This window comes from Salvelinus alpinus, chromosome 28 (genome assembly GCF_045679555.1).
Source record: "Salvelinus alpinus chromosome 28, SLU_Salpinus.1, whole genome shotgun sequence".
NCBI classification, from domain to species: domain Eukaryota; kingdom Metazoa; phylum Chordata; class Actinopteri; order Salmoniformes; family Salmonidae; genus Salvelinus; species Salvelinus alpinus.
This window is the reverse complement of record NC_092113.1, coordinates 41,165,705-41,183,292: the sequence shown is the minus strand read 5'-3', so window position 1 is coordinate 41,183,292 and position 17,588 is coordinate 41,165,705. Positions and strand designations below refer to the sequence as shown.

At 48.8% G+C, this 17,588-nt stretch overlaps 1 protein-coding gene across 11 annotated transcripts in view; it reads right to left on the bottom strand.

Annotated features, from left to right (window-relative positions):
- The window catches only part of rerea (arginine-glutamic acid dipeptide (RE) repeats a), a 346,416-nt gene that overhangs the window by 11,505 nt on the left and 317,323 nt on the right, over positions 1-17,588 (bottom strand). For 9 of the 11 annotated variants that reach the window (XR_011671486.1, XM_071373178.1, XM_071373177.1 and 6 more), the window contains 7 exons: positions 16,114-16,206; positions 13,320-13,519; positions 13,048-13,209; positions 10,865-10,978; positions 6,689-8,202; positions 4,823-5,033; positions 1,943-2,666 (listed from right to left, as the gene is read on the bottom strand). Coding sequence is in view for 10 of the 11 variants with exons in the window: in XM_071373178.1 (XP_071229279.1) it covers positions 1,943-2,666; positions 4,823-5,033; positions 6,689-8,202; positions 10,865-10,978; positions 13,048-13,209; positions 13,320-13,519; positions 16,114-16,206 (3,018 nt within the window). In the remaining variant the exon portion in view is untranslated. Of the gene's footprint in view, positions 1-1,942; positions 2,667-4,822; positions 5,034-6,688; positions 8,203-10,864; positions 10,979-13,047; positions 13,210-13,319; positions 13,520-16,113; positions 16,207-17,512; positions 17,525-17,588 lie in introns of those variants that run through there. The other 2 variants (XM_071373186.1, XM_071373181.1) reach the window with 2 other exon arrangements.

The following is a 17,588-nucleotide window of genomic DNA, read 5'->3' as shown; positions in this document are numbered from 1 at the left end:
GTATATATATATATATATACAGTGGGGAGAACAAGTATTTGATACACTGCCGATTTTGCAGGTTTTCCTACTTACAAAGCATGTAGAGGTCTGTAATTTTTATCATAGGTACACTTCAACTGTGAGAGACGGAATTTAAAACAAAAATCCAGAAAATCACATTGTATGATTTTTAAGTAATTAATTCGCATTTTATTGCATGACATAAGTATTTGATACATCAGAAAAGCAGAACTTAATATTTGGTACAGAAACCTTTGTTTGCAATTACAGAGATCATACGTTTCCTGTAGTTCTTGACCAGGTTTGCACACACTGCAGCAGGGATTTTGGCCCACTCCTCCATACAGACCTTCTCCAGATCCTTCAGGTTTCGGGGCTGTCGCTGGGCAATACGGACTTTCAGCTCCCTCCAAAGATTTTCTATTGGGTTCAGGTCTGGAGACTGGCTAGGCCACTCCAGGACCTTGAGATGCTTCTTACGGAGCCACTCCTTAGTTGCCCTGGCTGTGTGTTTCGGGTCGTTGTCATGCTGGAAGACCCAGCCACGACCTATCTTCAATGCTCTTACTGAGGGAAGGAGGTTGTTGGCCAAGATCTCGCGATGCATGGCCCCATCCATCCTCCCCTCAATACGGTGCAGTCATCCTGTCCCCTTTGCAGAAAAGCATCCCCAAAGAATGATGTTTCCACCTCCAAGCTTCACGGTTAGGATGGTGTTCTTGGGGTTGTACTAATCCTTCTTCTTCCTCCAAACACGGCGAGTGGAGTTTAGACCAAAAAGCTCTATTAATGTCTCATCAGACCACATGACCTTCTCCAATTCCTCCTCTGGATCATCCAGATGGTCATTGGCAAACTTCAGACGGGCCTGGACATGCGCTGGCTTGAGCAGGGGGACCTTGCGTGCGCTGCAGGATTTTAATCCATGACGGCGTAGTGTGTTACTAATGGTTTTCTTTGAGACTGTGGTCCCAGCTCTCTTCAGGTCATTAACCAGGTCCTGCCGTGTAGTTCTGGGCTGATCCCTCACCTTCCTCATGATCATTGATGCCCCACGAGGTGAGATCTTGCATGGAGCCCCAGACCGAGGGTGATTGACCGTCATCTTGAACTTCTTCCATTTTCTAATAATTGCGCCAACAGTTGTTGCCTTCTCACCAAACTGCTTACCTATTGTCCTGTAGCCCATCCCAGCCTTGTGCAGGTCTACAATTTTATCCCTGATGTCCTTACACAGCTCTCTGGTCTTGGCCATTGTGGAGAGGTTGGAGTCTGTTTGATTGAGTGGGTGGACAGGTGTCTTTTATACAGGTAACGAGTTCAAACAGGTGCAGTTAATACAGGTAATGAGTGGAGAACAGGAGGGCTTCTTAAAGAAAAACTAACAGGTCTGTGAGAGCCGGAATTCTTACTGGTTGGTAGGTGATCAAATACTTATGTCATGCAATAAAATGCGAATTAATTACTTAAAAATCATACAATGTGATTTTCTGGATTTTTGTTTTAAATTCCGTCTCTCACAGTTGAAGTGTACCTATGATAAAAATTACAGACCTCTACATGCTTTGTAAGTAGGAAAACCTGCAAAATCGGCAGTGTATCAAATACTTGTTCTCCCCACTGTATATATATATATATATATATATATATATATATATTATAACGGCATGCTACAGCTGCTAGGGATCCACAGATCATTAGAGGATACAGTCATCAAGGCATACCAAATACAAAGGACAATCAACTGGGCTAGCAACAAAGTCATTAAGAAAATAGCTATTGAAAATTAGATATATATTGCCATATTTGCTTACAGTATTGTTTTAAAATCAGAAAATAAGTGATGCTGAAGCTGTGATATAAATGCTTCACTAGAAGGTGGCAAATAAACTTAAACTTGATCTAGTAACAAATGTTTCTGTATGGCCAGGCGTGTCACCTTGGTGCAGGGAGTCCTGCTGGTGCAGGTGCAGGTGTGAGTGGATGTGGGAGTGCTGGTGGTGATGAGGCGTGATGTTGAACATCTGAAGCCTGGCGATAGGGTCGTTGGCCACCGCCGCCATCCTCTCGGCGTGCAGCCTCTCCGCCGCCAGCCGCTCCGGGTAGCTCATGTCTGGTCTGAGCTGGGGTCCCGCGGCCAACGCCAAACGCTCCCTCTCCAGGGGGTTGAGACCTGGGTGGAAGGAGGCGAAGGGGTGCGGTCCCGCCATGGAAGGTAAGGAGATGGCGCCGTGTCGTGCGAAGTGCTCCATGGGGTTAGCCGAGGGGTGCATGCCTTCTAGCTCCGGGGGTTTGTGTTCGAACCCAGGCTTCATCCTTTCTCTCAGCTCCCTCTCCCTCATCTCTCTCTCCCTCATCTCCCGCTCTCGCAGCTCGCGCTCCCGCATGCCCGGGTCGGCGTTGTAGAGGCCAGGCATGTGATAGGCCATCAGGGGGTCGTTGGGGTTGAGGGAGACGAAGAAGGGGTGGTTCCTATTGGTCGGGGACATGACATGGGGGCGTGCGTACTCGCTGAGGGTGCGCAGGGCGGGCGTGTCGGGGCCGATGTAAGGGGGCACTGCAGCGATGGAGGTAGGGGGGCCATCGAAGGGAGGGCGCATGTGGGCGGAGCCACCCATCTGGGCGTCACCCATACGGCCGTCGTGACACGAACTGGAGGCTTTCTGGAACAAATAGATATGTACAGAGGTTACACACACACTGGGAGGTTATAACGTGTTATAAAGAGGTTATAACGTGTAAGAATGATATAGGTTGTAACAGGTTGTAAGGTGGTTATAATAGGTTGTAAGGTGGTTATAATAGGTTGTAACAGGTTATAATAGGTTGTAACAGGTTATAATAGGTTGTAACAGGTTATAATAGGTTGTAACAGGTTATGAGGTGGTTATAATAGCTTGTAAAACATAAGGAGGTTACAATATGTTGTAAGCTTGGAACAGGTTCTAAGGAGGTTATAATAGGTTGTAACAGGTTATAATAGGTTGGAACAGGTTGTAAAACATAAGGAGGTTACAATATGTTGTAAGCTTGGAACAGGTTCTAAGGAGGTTATAATAGGTTGTAACAGGTTCTAAGGAGGTTGGAACAGTTTGTAAGGAAAAGGTTATACAAATGTGACTCGTTTCAGGAAACTGGGTGTATATCGCGTGTCACTACTTCAAAGGAGAGCCATTTGAACGTAAACATTATATTTGATCAAAATTCATTTTTTGGAACGTGAACTTTCATGAGCCTTAATAACATAACCTGTATGCCATCTGTAAATACGAATAAAATTGTTAAATTAGGAGCCTAGATGGTTTAGCCATGGAAAAATTGAGAGCAACCTTCCTGCTTGTCATGATTGGCTGAGATAATGAGTGGGCTGGACATGCCGAGAGATGAGTTCGGATTGGTTTGCCATGTAGCAGGCTTCTGTCTATAATATGAGCTGGTCAGTATGTGTAGGTAATCCTTTCTAACGCAGATTTTTATAAAGACATCACGTAGTAGGAACTGCATCAGTGTTGCTCTCCACTTCCTGGAGGACCGAGTTTTGAAATCAGTGGAATTAGAGTATGATAGCTAAGGAGATGAAGAAAATTCTGCCGTTTGATTGCAAATATGCAGACAGAGTCAAAAAGAGAACACACAGAAGGCTGTTGTATAAAACAGCTGTCTCCGGATTACATCTTCAAACTAAGGGAAAACATGGCATCTGTGACAGAGAGGGAGAAGCATCCATCCATGTTTACGGGTAAGAGACTCTAGCTAGCTACATTTTCAGATATTACACGCTTCTAATTTTGTCAAAAAGTAATTTTAATTTCAAGTTAAAGTGTACTGATAGCTAGCTAACGTGACATGTATGATCTGTGTAGTAATATTATTAGTGTCTCAGAGCCATTTGCATTGCTAGTTATAGCCTAATGTTAGCTAGCTAACATTGAACCAGGTTGGTTAGCTACCTTCAGATTCATGCAGGGTAGTAACGTTATGAGTTGGGATTACGGTTCAATGTTTAGCTAGCTAGCTAGCTGCTAGCTACATGTCTAAACAAACAAAAGACTCCACTATGCAATTAACTATTTCAATAGAATGTTCATGTCACTGCAACAACTGTCGATAGACATAGCTGGTAAATTCGCTCTGGTTATCTACTCCGATTTCAGAGCACTTGTCTGTGTGCCAGAGGGCAGAATAACTGACAAATTTACTAACGCTCAACACCCGTTGAAGATGGCCGGTGTCAGTAAACGTGCACACTGAACGCTTTGAGAGCGAAGCGCTCTGAATTTACGAGCGGCCAATCTGACAACGTTCTGAGTTTACGAACGCCCAGAGCACACTCCGGCACTCCAGATTAAATTTACGAATACACCTGTAGTATAAACCAGCCTTTAGTCTTGACATCTTTGTCTGTTTAGTACATGGCCTCACATGTGAATCATTAAAGAGATGGGTGGGGCTAAAGCTTAAGATGTTGTGAACGATGCTGAATGGGTGTAGACAAAGAAGAGCTCTCCAGGAGGTACCAAAACATTCAAGGGCCATTTTCTCAAAAGTGAGGTTACAAGTTCATCAACTTTCAAAGCAGAATTACTTTCCGATTGTTCCTCAACTGCAGTGTATGATCTACCATTTTCTAGCTCTGAGTCTCTACTTTTATCCAATGTAAAAAGCACAATTTCAAATGTTGCTACATAAAACCTAATCTAGCTGGTCGGTCACAAATACTCTAGTGGGAATGAGAAACATATTAGGAGGTTTTAAAACAAAATGTGGTTTCAATTCCCAGCGTGAAGTTGAGAGACAAAATTACACCAAAACCCCTCACCACAGCTCTCTCCTGTTCCTTCTCTCTTTCCCGTTCCCTCTCTCGTTCCTTCTCCCTCTCCTTCTCCTCCCGGGCTTTCTGCTCGGCCTCCCTCTTGACCCGCTCCAGTGCTTCTTCTCTCTTCTTGGCCAGTTTAGAAGCAGCCAGAGGAGTAAAATAGAAGTCTGTCCTAGCACACGTGTTGTAGCCACGGTCCAGATGCTTGTAGAACCTAGGAGACACACAAAGGAAAACAACATTCAGATTTTGTAAAGAAACACTGTTTGGCTAACAAATACTTCAAGGTAATACACATTAATATATAATAAGGATGTAGTTTGGCTAACAATACACATATAGATAGAAATACACATTAAATATTCCAGGATTCACAGCTGGCTAATAACATCACAGTTCTCAAAAGACTCATACGACTTGTATACATGACTCATTAACATTCTACTTGAACACCTTGTCTTAAAATCTGTAAATCATGAATGATAAAAAAAAACTAAAAAATACATTAGCAAAGAAAATGTGCTAAATGCATCAAAATGGCAAGCATCTTCAACAGACATGGGATGTAGTTTAATATCTGATTAGAAACAAAGATCCTGCCTACCTCCATTCACAGATCCTGCCTACCTCCATTCACAGATCCTGCCTACCTCCATTAACAGATCCTGCCTACCTCCATTAACAGATCCTGCCTACCTCCATTCACAGATCCTGTCTACCATTAACAGATCCTGTCTACCTCCATGAACAGATCCTGTCTACCTCCATGAACAGATCCTGTCTACCTCCATTAACAGATCCTGCCTACCTCCATTAACAGATCCTGCCTACCTCCATTAACAGATCCTGTCTACCTCCATTAACAGATCCTGCCTACCTCCATTAACATATCCTGCCTACCTCCATTAACAGATCCTGTCTACCTCCATTAACAGATCCTGCCTACCTCCATTAACAGATCCTGTCTACCTCCATGAACAGATCCTGCCTACCTCCATTAACAGATCCTGCCTACCTCCATTAACAGATCCTGCCTCCCTCCATTAACAGATCCTGCCTCCCTCCATTAACAGATCCTGTCTACCTCCATTAACAGATCCTGTCTACCTCCATTAACAGATCCTGCCTACCTCCATTAACAGATCCTGCCTACCTCCATTAACAGATCCTGCCTACCTCCATTAACAGATCCTGCCTACCTCCATTAACAGATCCTGCCTACCTCCATGAACAGATCCTGCCTACCTCCATTAACATATCCTGCCTACCTCCATTAACATATCCTGCCTGACTCCATTAACAGATCCTGCCTGACTCCATTAACAGATCCTGCCTGACTCCATTAACAGATCCTGCCTACCTCCATTAACAGATCCTGCCTACCTCCATGAACAGATCCTGTCTACCTCCATTAACAGATCCTGTCTACCTCCATTAACATATACTGTCTACCTCCATTAACAGATCCTGTCTACCTCCATTAACAGATCCTGCCTACCTCCATTAACAGATCCTGCCTACCTCCATTAACAGATCCTGTCTACCTCCATTAACAGATCCTGTCTACCTCCATTAACAGATCCTGTCTACCTCCATTAACAGATCCTGCCTACCTCCATTAACAGATCCTGCCTACCTCCATTAACAGATCCTGTCTACCTCCATTAACAGATCCTGTCTACCTCCATTAACAGATCCTGCCTACCTCCATTAACAGATCCTGTCTACCTCCATTAACAGATGCTGTCTACCTCCATTAACAGATGCTGTCTACCTCTAACAGACAGAGCCACTGAAGCACAACAGGTAGTCACATTCAAATAGCCAATTGTGTGTGTGTGTTCTGACAGTGTGTGGGTGCGGTCATACCGTGCTGATTGGCTAGCATGGCTGGGCGTGTTGACGATGGTAGGCTCGGGGGAGGGGCTCCGCAGAGGGGGCGGAGGGCTCTCGGGCTCCTCTGATTCGTCGAGAGGTTCCTCCTTGATGTGTACAGGTGGGAGGGCGGGACCTGGGCAGGCGGAGCTGACGGAGGCTGGGAGAGGCATGGAGATGGAGGAAGATGGGGGCTGGAGGCCTGGTGGTAGAGAGGAGGATGAGGAGGGGGGAGGACAGCCAGAGGAGGAGAGGGGCAGGACAGGTGCGAAGGGGTGAGGAGGGAACGGGGACTGTTGGGATGTGTTGGGGTGGGAGGATGGTGATGGTCCGGACGGGGGTAGAGGAGGAGGAGGGTGGTGCTGGCTGCCTCGCTCTCTCTCTGAAAGGGGGAGATTCTGGGACTGGGTGAGGACAGGGGGCTGGGCTGGTGGAGGCTGGAGCTGCTGGCCTGGGCCCTGGGGCATGAGCTGGAGGGGAGGAGGGTGGGCAGGAGGAGGGTGGTGGGTGGACAGGGAGGAGAGGGGCTTGAGGGCGGGTGGAGGGGGCAGGTTGGAGGGCATCTGGGGGAAGGGGGGCGCTGAGAGGTGCGGAGGCCCGTGTTTGTGAGACTGAGGGTCGCGGTTGGGCATGTGGGGGATGGGAGTGGTGGGAGGGGGCTTGATGTGGGGCATGGACATGGAAGGGGCGGGGGGCAGGGGCTGCTCGCGGGGCGGCTGATTGGACGAGCCACCCTGGGACGACGATGATTGGCTGGGGGGCGTGTGGGCCCTGTGAGACGGCTGCTGCGATTGACTGAGAGGGAGCGGGGAGGGCGGGACCTGAGACTGGGGGCCCAATGGGAAGCTTTGAGGGGGCAGGGAGTGGGGGTGGGGCAGGTGAGAGGGGCCAGTTTGGAGTGGGTGGGGCATGGATGATGGGTGGGGCATTGGGCCGTGGAAAGTGCTTGGTAGCGACTGGGTGGAGCCTGGCGGTCCTGGGGGTGGAACCTGAGACATCCCCTGCTGCGGAGAATGAGGCAAGGGGGAGGGCCGCCTCTGGGGGTGGAGCGACGCCCCCGATTGGATGAGAGAGAGGGGGCCGGCCTGTTGGGGCATAGGAGGCGGTAGAGGCAGTGGAAGAGAAGTGGGGGGTGCGGAGGAGGGTGGGACCTGGGGGACCAGTGAGGGGGCTGAGGAGGACGTGGAAGGTAATGGAGGGGTGGTGGAACGACCACCGAAGGTCCCTGGCTGACAGGACTGGGTAACCGGAGGGTGCTGCGACTGCCCCTCTCTCACCCTCTCCCTCTCTCTCTCTTGTCTCTGCAGTAAGAGCAGCTGTTGCTGGGCGGAGGAGTCCGAGTCACTCTCCCCGTCTCGGGGGCTGGGGATGGAGGGCGAGGAGCTGCGGTTGTCCTGGTCAATGTCTTTAGCGTCACTGCTACACTCCTCGTTGACGCTATGCCCGTCGGAGCTCTCGCCTTCGCCCTCTCCCTCGCATTCTGACGGCGAGTCGGACCGACCCAGCTCCTGTGGAACAGGGAAGAGAGCAGTGAATTCCATACCACAATGATTGTCATCATGAACACATCTCCTTACACTTGGGAGAATAAATGTCCAGGAAGAGAACACAAAGGTTTGGTATAAGCACTGTAATAACATATATCTAAAGCATATAGAGTGCTGATCTAGGATCAGGTCCTCCTGTTCAAATCATTTTATTCATTTTGTGCATACAGGCCCTGGCCTTTTAGTCATTTCAATACTGCAGCCCAACCCCAGACATTAGACACTATTCCAGAATACAGCCCAACTCCAGACGTTAGACACTATTCCAGAACACAGCCCAACCCCAGACAATAGACACTATTCCAGAATACAGCCCAACCCCAGACAGTAGACACTATTCCAGAATACAGCCCAACCCCAGACAGTAGACACTATTCCAGAATACAGCCCAACCCCAGACATTAGACACTATTCCAGAATACAGCCCAACCCCAGACAGTAGACACTATTCCAGAATACAGCCCAACCCCAGACAGTAGACACTATTCCTCAACACAGCCCAACCCCAGACAGTAGACACTATTCCTCAACACAGCCCAACTCCAGACATTAGACACTATTCCAGAATACAGCCCAACTCCAGACATTAGACACTATTCCAGAATACAGCCCAACTCCAGACGTTAGACACTATTCCAGAATACAGCCCAACTCCAGACATTACACTATTCCTCAACACAGCCCAACTCCAGACATTAGACACTATTCCAGAATACAGCCCAACCCCAGACATTAGACACTATTCCAGAATACAGCCCAACCCCAGACAGTAGACACTATTCCAGAATACAGCCCAACCCCAGACAGTAGACACTATTCCTCAACACAGCCCAACCCCAGACAGTAGACACTATTCCTCAACACAGCCCAACTCCAGACATCATTCCAGAATACAGCCCAACTCCAGACATTCCATTCGAATACAGCCCAACTCCAGACATTAGACACTATTCCAGAATACAGCACCCAGACAGCACTCCAGACAGCAACAGCAGACATCCAGCCCATAGACACTATTCCAGAATACAGCCCAACTCCAGACATTAGACACTATTCCAGAATACAGCCCAACCCCAGACATTAGACACTATTCCAGAATACAGCCCAACCCCAGACAGTAGACACTATTCCAGAATACAGCCCAACCCCAGACAGTAGACACTATTCCAGAATACAGCCCAACCCCAGACAGTAGACACTATTCCAGAATACAGCCCAACCCCAGACAGTAGACACTATTCCAGAATACAGCCCAACTCCAGACATTAGACACTATTCCTCAACACAGCCCAACCCCAGACAGTAGACACTATTCCAGAATACAGCCCAACTCCAGACAGTAGACACTATTCCAGAATACAGCCCAACTCCAGACATTAGACACTATTCCAGAATACAGCCCAACTCCAGACGTTAGACACTATTGCAGAATACAGCCCAACTCCAGACATTACACTATTCCTCAACACAGCCCAACTCCAGACGTTAGACACTATTCCAGAATACAGCCCAACTCCAGACATTACACTATTCCTCAACACAGCCCAACTCCAGACATTAGACACTATTCCAGAATACAGCCCAACCCCAGACATTAGACACTATTCCAGAATACAGCCCAACCCCAGACATTAGACACTATTCCAGAATACAGCCCAACCCCAGACAGTAGACACTATTCCAGAAAACAGCCCAACTCCAGACATTAGACACTATTCCTCAACACAGCCCAACCCCAGACAGTAGACACTATTCCAGAATACAGCCCAACTCCAGACAGTAGACACTATTCCAGAATACAGCCCAACTCCAGACATTAGACATTATTCCAGAATACAGCCCAACTCCAGACATTAGACACTATTCCAGAATACAGCCCAACTCCAGACGTTAGACACTATTCCAGAATACAGCCCAACCCCAGACATTAGACATTATTCCAGAATACAGCCCAACCCCAGACAGTAGACACTATTCCAGAATACAGCCCAACCCCAGACAGTAGACACTATTCCAGAATACAGCCCAACTCCAGACATTAGACACTATTCCTCAACACAGCCCAACCCCAGACAGTAGACACTATTCCAGAATACAGCCCAACTCCAGACAGTAGACACTATTCCAGAATACAGCCCAACTCCAGACATTAGACACTATTCCAGAATACAGCCCAACTCCAGACATTAGACACTATTCCAGAATACAGCCCAACTCCAGACATTAGACACTATTCCTCAACACAGCCCAACCCCAGACATTAGACACTATTCCAGAATACAGCCCAACTCCAGACATTAGACACTATTCCAGAATACAGCCCAACCCCAGACAGTAGACACTATTCCTCAACACAGCCCAACTCCAGACATTAGACACTATTCCAGAATACAGCCCAACTCCAGACATTATACACTATTCCATAATACAGCCCAACCCCAGACATTAGACACTATTCCAGAATACAGCCCAACCCCAGACAGTAGACACTATTCCAGAATACAGCCCAACTCCAGACATTACACTATTCCAGAATACAGCCCAACCCCAGACATTATACACTATTCCTCAACACACACAGCTACCTAACAGACACTGGTATGAGATGTACTACTTAAGTCACCTGGGTCTTGGACTTTTTGGCGCTTGTCCTGTTGTCTGTGTCCTCGGTGTCTGAGGCTCCTCCCTTCTCTCTCTGGCGTTTGACACTCTTCATAGGAGACTCCTCCTTAATCTTCTGATGACAATCCATCAATCAATCAATCAATCCATCATATCATACTATACATATTAACCTGGTAGAGAATCTGAATGATAAGGAATGATAAGGACCTAAACACTAATGTGCCTGTGTGTGAGTCAATAAGTGTGTGTGTGTGTGTACAGTTGAAGTCGGAGGTTTACATACACCTTAGCCAAATACATACATACATTCACAATTCCTGACATTCAATCCTAGTAAAAATTCCCTGTTTTAGGTCAGTTAGGATCACCACTTTATTTTAAGAATGTGAAATGTCAGAATAATAGTAGAGATAATTATTTATTTCAGCTTTTATTTCTTTCATCACATTCCCAGTGGGTCAGAAGTTTACATACACTCAATTAGTATTTGGTAGTATTGCCTTTAAATTGTTTAATTTGGGTCAAATGTTTCAGGTAGCCTTCCACATGCTTCCCACAATAAGTTGGGTGAATTTTGGCCCATTCCTTCTGACAGAGCTGGTGTAACTGAGTCAGGTTTGTAGGCCTCCTTGCTCCATACACTTTTTCAGTTCTGCCCACATTTTCTATAGGCTTGAGGTCAGGGCTTTGTGATGGTCACTCCAATACCTTGACTTTGTTGTCCTTAAGCCATTTGCCACAACTTTGGAAGTATGCTTGGGGTCATTGTCCATTTGGAAGACATTTGTGACCAAGCTTTAACTTCCTGACTGATGTCTTGAGATGTTGCTTCAATATATCCACATAATTTTCTTTCCTCATGATGCCATCTATTTTGTGAAGTGCACCAGTCCCTCCTGCAGCAAAGCACCCCCACAACATGATGCCTCCACCACCGTGCTTCACGGTTGGGACGGTGTTCTTCGGCTTGCAAGCCTCCCCCTTTTTCTTCCAAACATGACGATGGTCATTATGGCCAAACAGTTCTATTTTTGTTTCATCAGACCAGAGGACATTTCTCCAAAAAGCACGATCTTTGTCCCCATGTGCAGTTGCAAACCGTAGTCTGGCTTTTTTATGGCGGTTTTGGAGCAGTGGCTTCCTCCTTGCTGAGCAGCCTTTCAGGTTATGTCAGTATAGGACTCGTTTTACTGTGGATATAGATAATTTTGTACCTGTTTCCTCCAGCATCTTCACAAGGTCCTTTGCTGTTGTTCTGGGATTGATTTGCACTTTTCGCACCAAAGTACGTTCATCTCTAGGAGACAGAATGCATCTCCTTCCTGAGCGGTATGATGGCTGCGTGGTCCCATGGTGTTTATACTTGCGTACTATTGTTTGTACAGATGAACGTGGTACCTTCAGGCGTTTGGAAATTGCTCCCAAGGATGAACCAGACTTCTGGAGGTCTACAATGTTTTTCTAAGGTCTTGCCTGATTTCTTTTGTTTTTCCCACGATGTCAAGCAAAGAGGCACTGAGTTTGAAGATTGACCTTGAAATACATCCACAGGTACACCTCCAATTGACTCAAATGATGTCAATTAGCCTATCAGAAGCTTCTAAAGCCATGACATCATTTTCTGGAATTTTCCAAGCTGTTTAAAGGCACAGTCAACTTAGTGTATGTAAACTTCTGACCCACTGGAATTGTGATACAGTGAATTATAAGTGAAATAATCTGTCTGTAAACAATTGTTAGAAAAATGACTTGTGTCATGCACAAAGTAGATATCCTAACCGACTTGCCAAAACTATAGTTTGTTAACAAGAAATTTGTGGAGTGGTTGAAAAACGAGTTTTAATGACTCCAACCTCAGTGTATGTAAACTTCTGACTTCAACCGTGTGTGTGTGTGTCTCTCTATGTCTTTGTGTGTGTCTGTGAGTCTATAAGTGTGTATGTATGTCTCTGTGTGTGTTTGTGTGTGTGTCTCTCTCTGTGTGTGTGTGTGTGTGTGTGTGTGTCTCTCTGTGTGTGTGTCTCTCTCTCTCTGTGTGTGTGTGTGTGTCTGTGTGTGTGTGTGTGTGTCTCTCTCTCTGTGTGTGTGTCTCTCTCTGTGTGTGTGTCTCTATCTCTCTGTGTGTGTGTGTGTGTTGTGTGTGTGTGTGTGTGTGTGTGTGTGTGTGTGTGTACACTCTACCTTGCTGGGTTTCTTCATGGGGTCTGTCTTGCTGTCAGTGCTGTCTGTGGAGGCTGCGGAGGGGGAGGTACGGCCACTAGACCGGAGGTCCTCATTGGTTGGAGACACTCGTCCATCAGGACTGGCTGTCTGCTTCTTCCGGCCACTACGGAGCGTCGACATCTACACACACGGAGACAGAATAATTACTTGATGATGAGTGTGTGTGTGTGTGTTGACGATAATGTGTGTGTGTGTGTGTGTTGACGAGTGTGTGTGTGTGTACTACATACCGATCCTCTGTTGCGTCGGGTCTTCATGCTGTGTTTCCCGCTGAGTCCATCCTCATCCTCTTTGACGGGTTTGAACATGAACGGAGGCGGGTCCACGGGCTTGTCGATGGGAGGCAACTCTCCGTACTTCTTAAAGTGGATACGACAGTCTGTACACAACAAGATGTTCTCTCTGCCCCCGTGGTGCCAGTCCTTAGAGGCTGAGAGAGACAGAGAGAGAGAGAGAGAGACAGAGAGAGAGACAGAGAGACAGAGAGAGAGACAGAGAGACAGAGAGAGAGACAGAGAGACAGAGAGATACAGAGAGAGAGACAGAGAGAGAGACAGAGAGAGAGACAGTGAGACAGAGACAGTGAGACAGAGAGACAGAGAGAGAGAGACAGGACATGTATTTTAGTCATTGAGATACAGCTTCCTGTCAGTCAGAGACGGGTGATCGTCTGCTGCAGATGTTCTACTTACAAACTAGTCTTCAGAGCACTCAGACAGACAGGTGGACATCTGACACCACTGGGGTGTACTGAGAGAAACACCACTCAGACAGACAGGTGGACATCTGACACCACTGGGGTGTACTGAGAGAAACACCACTCAGACAGACAGGTGGACATCTGACACCACTGGGGTGTACTGAGAGAAACACCACTCAGACAGACAGGTGGACATCTGACACCACTGAGGTGTACTGAGAGAAACACCACTCAGACAGACAGGTGGACATCTGACACCACTGAGGTGTACTGAGAGAAACACCCCTCACAGACAGACAGGTGGACATCTGACACCACTGGGGTGTACTGAGAGAAACACCACTCAGACAGACAGGTGGACATCTGACACCACTAGGGTGTACTGAGAGAAACACCCCTCAGACAGACAGGTGGACATCTGACACCACTGAGGTGTACTGAGAGAAACACCCCTCAGACAGACAGGTGGACATCTGACACCACTTCTTCGCTCTGCCAGTTATGGTGACAGTGAGGCAGCCGCGTTAGGGGGAGACCGGAGATAACCAGCCGCGTCAGGGGGAGACCGGAGATAACCAGCCGCGTTAGGGGGAGACCAGAGATAACCAGCCGCGTTAGGGGGAGACCGGAGATACCCAGCCGCGTTAGGGGGAGACCGGAGATACCCAGCCGCGTTAGGGGGAGACCGGAGATAACCAGCCGCGTCAGGGGGAGACCGGAGATAACCAGCCGCGTTAGGGGGAGACCGGAGATAACCAGCCGCGTTAGGGGGAGACCGGAGATACCCAGCCGCGTTAGGGGGAGACCGGAGATACCCAGCCGCGTTAGGGGGAGACCGGAGATAACCAGCCGCGTTAGGGGGAGACCGGAGATAACCAGCCGCGTCAGGGGGAGACCGGAGATAACCAGCCGCGTCAGGGGGAGACCGGAGATACCCAGCCGCGTCAGGGGGAGACCGGAGATAACCAGCCGCGTTAGGGGGAGACCGGAGATAACCAGCCGCGTTAGGGGGAGACCGGAGATAACCAGCCCTGTCAGGGGGAGACCGGAGATACCCAGCCCTGTCAGGGGGAGACCGGAGATACCCAGCCGCTGTCAGGGGGAGACCGGAGATACCCAGCCGCGTCAGGGGGAGACCGGAGATACCCAGCCGCGTCAGGGGGAGACCGGAGATACCCAGCCGCGTCAGGGGGAGACCGGAGATACCCAGCCGCGTTAGGGGGAGACCGGAGATACCCAGCCGCGTTAGGGGGAGACCGGAGATAACCAGCCGCGTTAGGGGGACACCGGAGATAACCAGCCGCGTTAGGGGGACACCGGAGATACCCAGCCGCGTTAGGGGGAGACCGGAGATAACCAGCCGCGTCAGGGGGAGACCGGAGATAACCAGCCGCGTTAGGGGGACACCGGAGATACCCAGCCGCGTTAGGGGGAGACCGGAGATAACCAGCCGCGTCAGGGGGAGACCGGAGATAACCAGCCGCGTCAGGGGGAGACCGGAGATAACCAGCCGCGTTAGGGGGAGACCGGAGATAACCAGCCGCGTCAGGGGGAGACCGGAGATAACCAGCCGCGTTAGGGGGAGACCGGAGATACCCAGCCGCGTTAGGGGGAGACCGGAGATAACCAGCCGCGTCAGGGGGAGACCGGAGATAACCAGCCGCGTCAGGGGGAGACCGGAGATAACCAGCCGCGTCAGGGGGAGACCGGAGATAACCAGCCGCGTCAGGGGGAGACCGGAGATACCCAGCCGCGTCAGGGGGAGACCGGAGATACCCAGCCGCGTCAGGGGGAGACCGGAGATAACCAGCCGCGTTAGGGGGAGACCGGAGATAACCAGCCGCGTTAGGGGGAGACCGGAGATAACCAGCCGCGTTAGGGGGAGACCGGAGATAACCAGCCCTGTCAGGGGGAGACCGGAGATACCCAGCCCTGTCAGGGGGAGACCGGAGATACCCAGCCGCGTTAGGGGGAGACCAGAGATAACCAGCCGCGTTAAGGGGAGACCGGAGATAACCAGCCGCGTTAAGGGGAGACCGGAGATAACCAGCCGCGTTAAGGGGAGACCGGAGATAACCAGCCGCGTTAGGGGGAGACCGGAGATAACCAGCCGCGTTAGGGGGAGACCAGAGATAACCAGCCGCGTTAGGGGGAGACCGGAGATAACCAGCTGTGCGTGTGGTTATGAGGTAGAGAGACAGGGGTTGTCAGCCCGTCTCTGTAGGAGACAATATCATGAAGATAACGGGTCCATATGACGGTGTGTGTGTGTGTGTGTGTGTGTGTGTGTGTGTGTGTGTGTGTGTGTGTGTGTATCATCTTACTGGTGGTGAAACAGTGCCGGCAGGCGTAACCCTTCAGCTCCTGCTCACTGTCTTCACTGTCCAAGTCATCTTCACTGGCTGAACTCAGGTCCACTGGAGGAGAACAGAACACACGTTGTTACCAAGACAACAGTACTGAGCTAAACATCTCACTGGTGTCACCAATCAAATGCTGATGCTGATTCATACCCTGATGAAGACAGCTTGGCTGATTCATACCCTGATGAAGACAGCTTGGCTGATTCATACCCTGATGAAGACAGCTTGGCTGATTCATACCCTGATGAAGACAGCTTGGCTGATTCATACCCTGATGAAGACAGCTTGGCTGATTCATACCCTGATGAAGACAGCTTGGCTGATTCATACCCTGATGAAGACAGCTTGGCTGATTCATACCCTGATGAAGACAGCTTGGCTGATTCATACCCTGATGAAGACAGCTTGGCTGATTCATACCCTGATGAAGACAGCTTGGCTGATTCATACCCTGATGAAGACAGCTTGGCTGATTCATACCCTGATGAAGACAGCTTGGCTGATTCATACCCTGATGAAGACAGCTTGGCTGATTCATACCCTGATGAAGACAGCTTGGCTGATTCATACCCTGATGAAGACAGCTTGGCTGATTCATACCCTGATGAAGACAGCTTGGCTGATTCATACCCTGATGAAGACAGCTTGGCTGATTCATACCCTGATGAAGACAGCTTGGCTGATTCATACCCTGATGAAGACAGCTTGGCTGATTCATACCCTGATGAAGACAGCTTGGCTGATTCATACCCTGATGAAGACAGCTTGGCTGATTCATACCCTGATGAAGACAGCTTGGCTGATTCATACCCTGATGAAGACAGCTTGGCTGATTCATACCCTGATGAAGACAGCTTGGCTGATTCATACCCTGATGAAGACAGCTTGGCTGATTCATACCCTGATGAAGACAGCTTGGCTGATTCATACCCTGATGAAGACAGCTTGGCTGATTCATACCCTGATGAAGACAGCTTGGCTGTCGAAACGTTGGATATTAAATGTTTGCATCTGAGCTCCCTAGAGTGTGCGGCTCTCCTTTATTTTCACGTTTTCACCTCCGCTAGCCAGCACCTCGCCTAAATAGGTGTGCGTTTCTTTTCCTTCTCGACCAATCAAATGCAAACATACTACTTGTGATAACCACTGCTCAACTTCTAACACAGTATCATTTTTTGTTGTTGTTGCCAATCCTGTTCTTGCCATTTTGAGTCGCTTTACAAGCCTTATCAAAAAGGTAAAATGTATCAGGAGTAACCAGAAAGAGACTTGGTGAGAGCGGTGGTTCTTTCCTTGCCTGCTCGTTAGGGCTTGGACATTCAGAATTCTATATCTATGGCAACATAACTGTTCTACCTACAGAACTCTGAGGAGGGGGTTGTTGATAGGGTGGAGGTTTGGGGCGTAGGGTTAGTATCCTACCTACAGAACTCTGA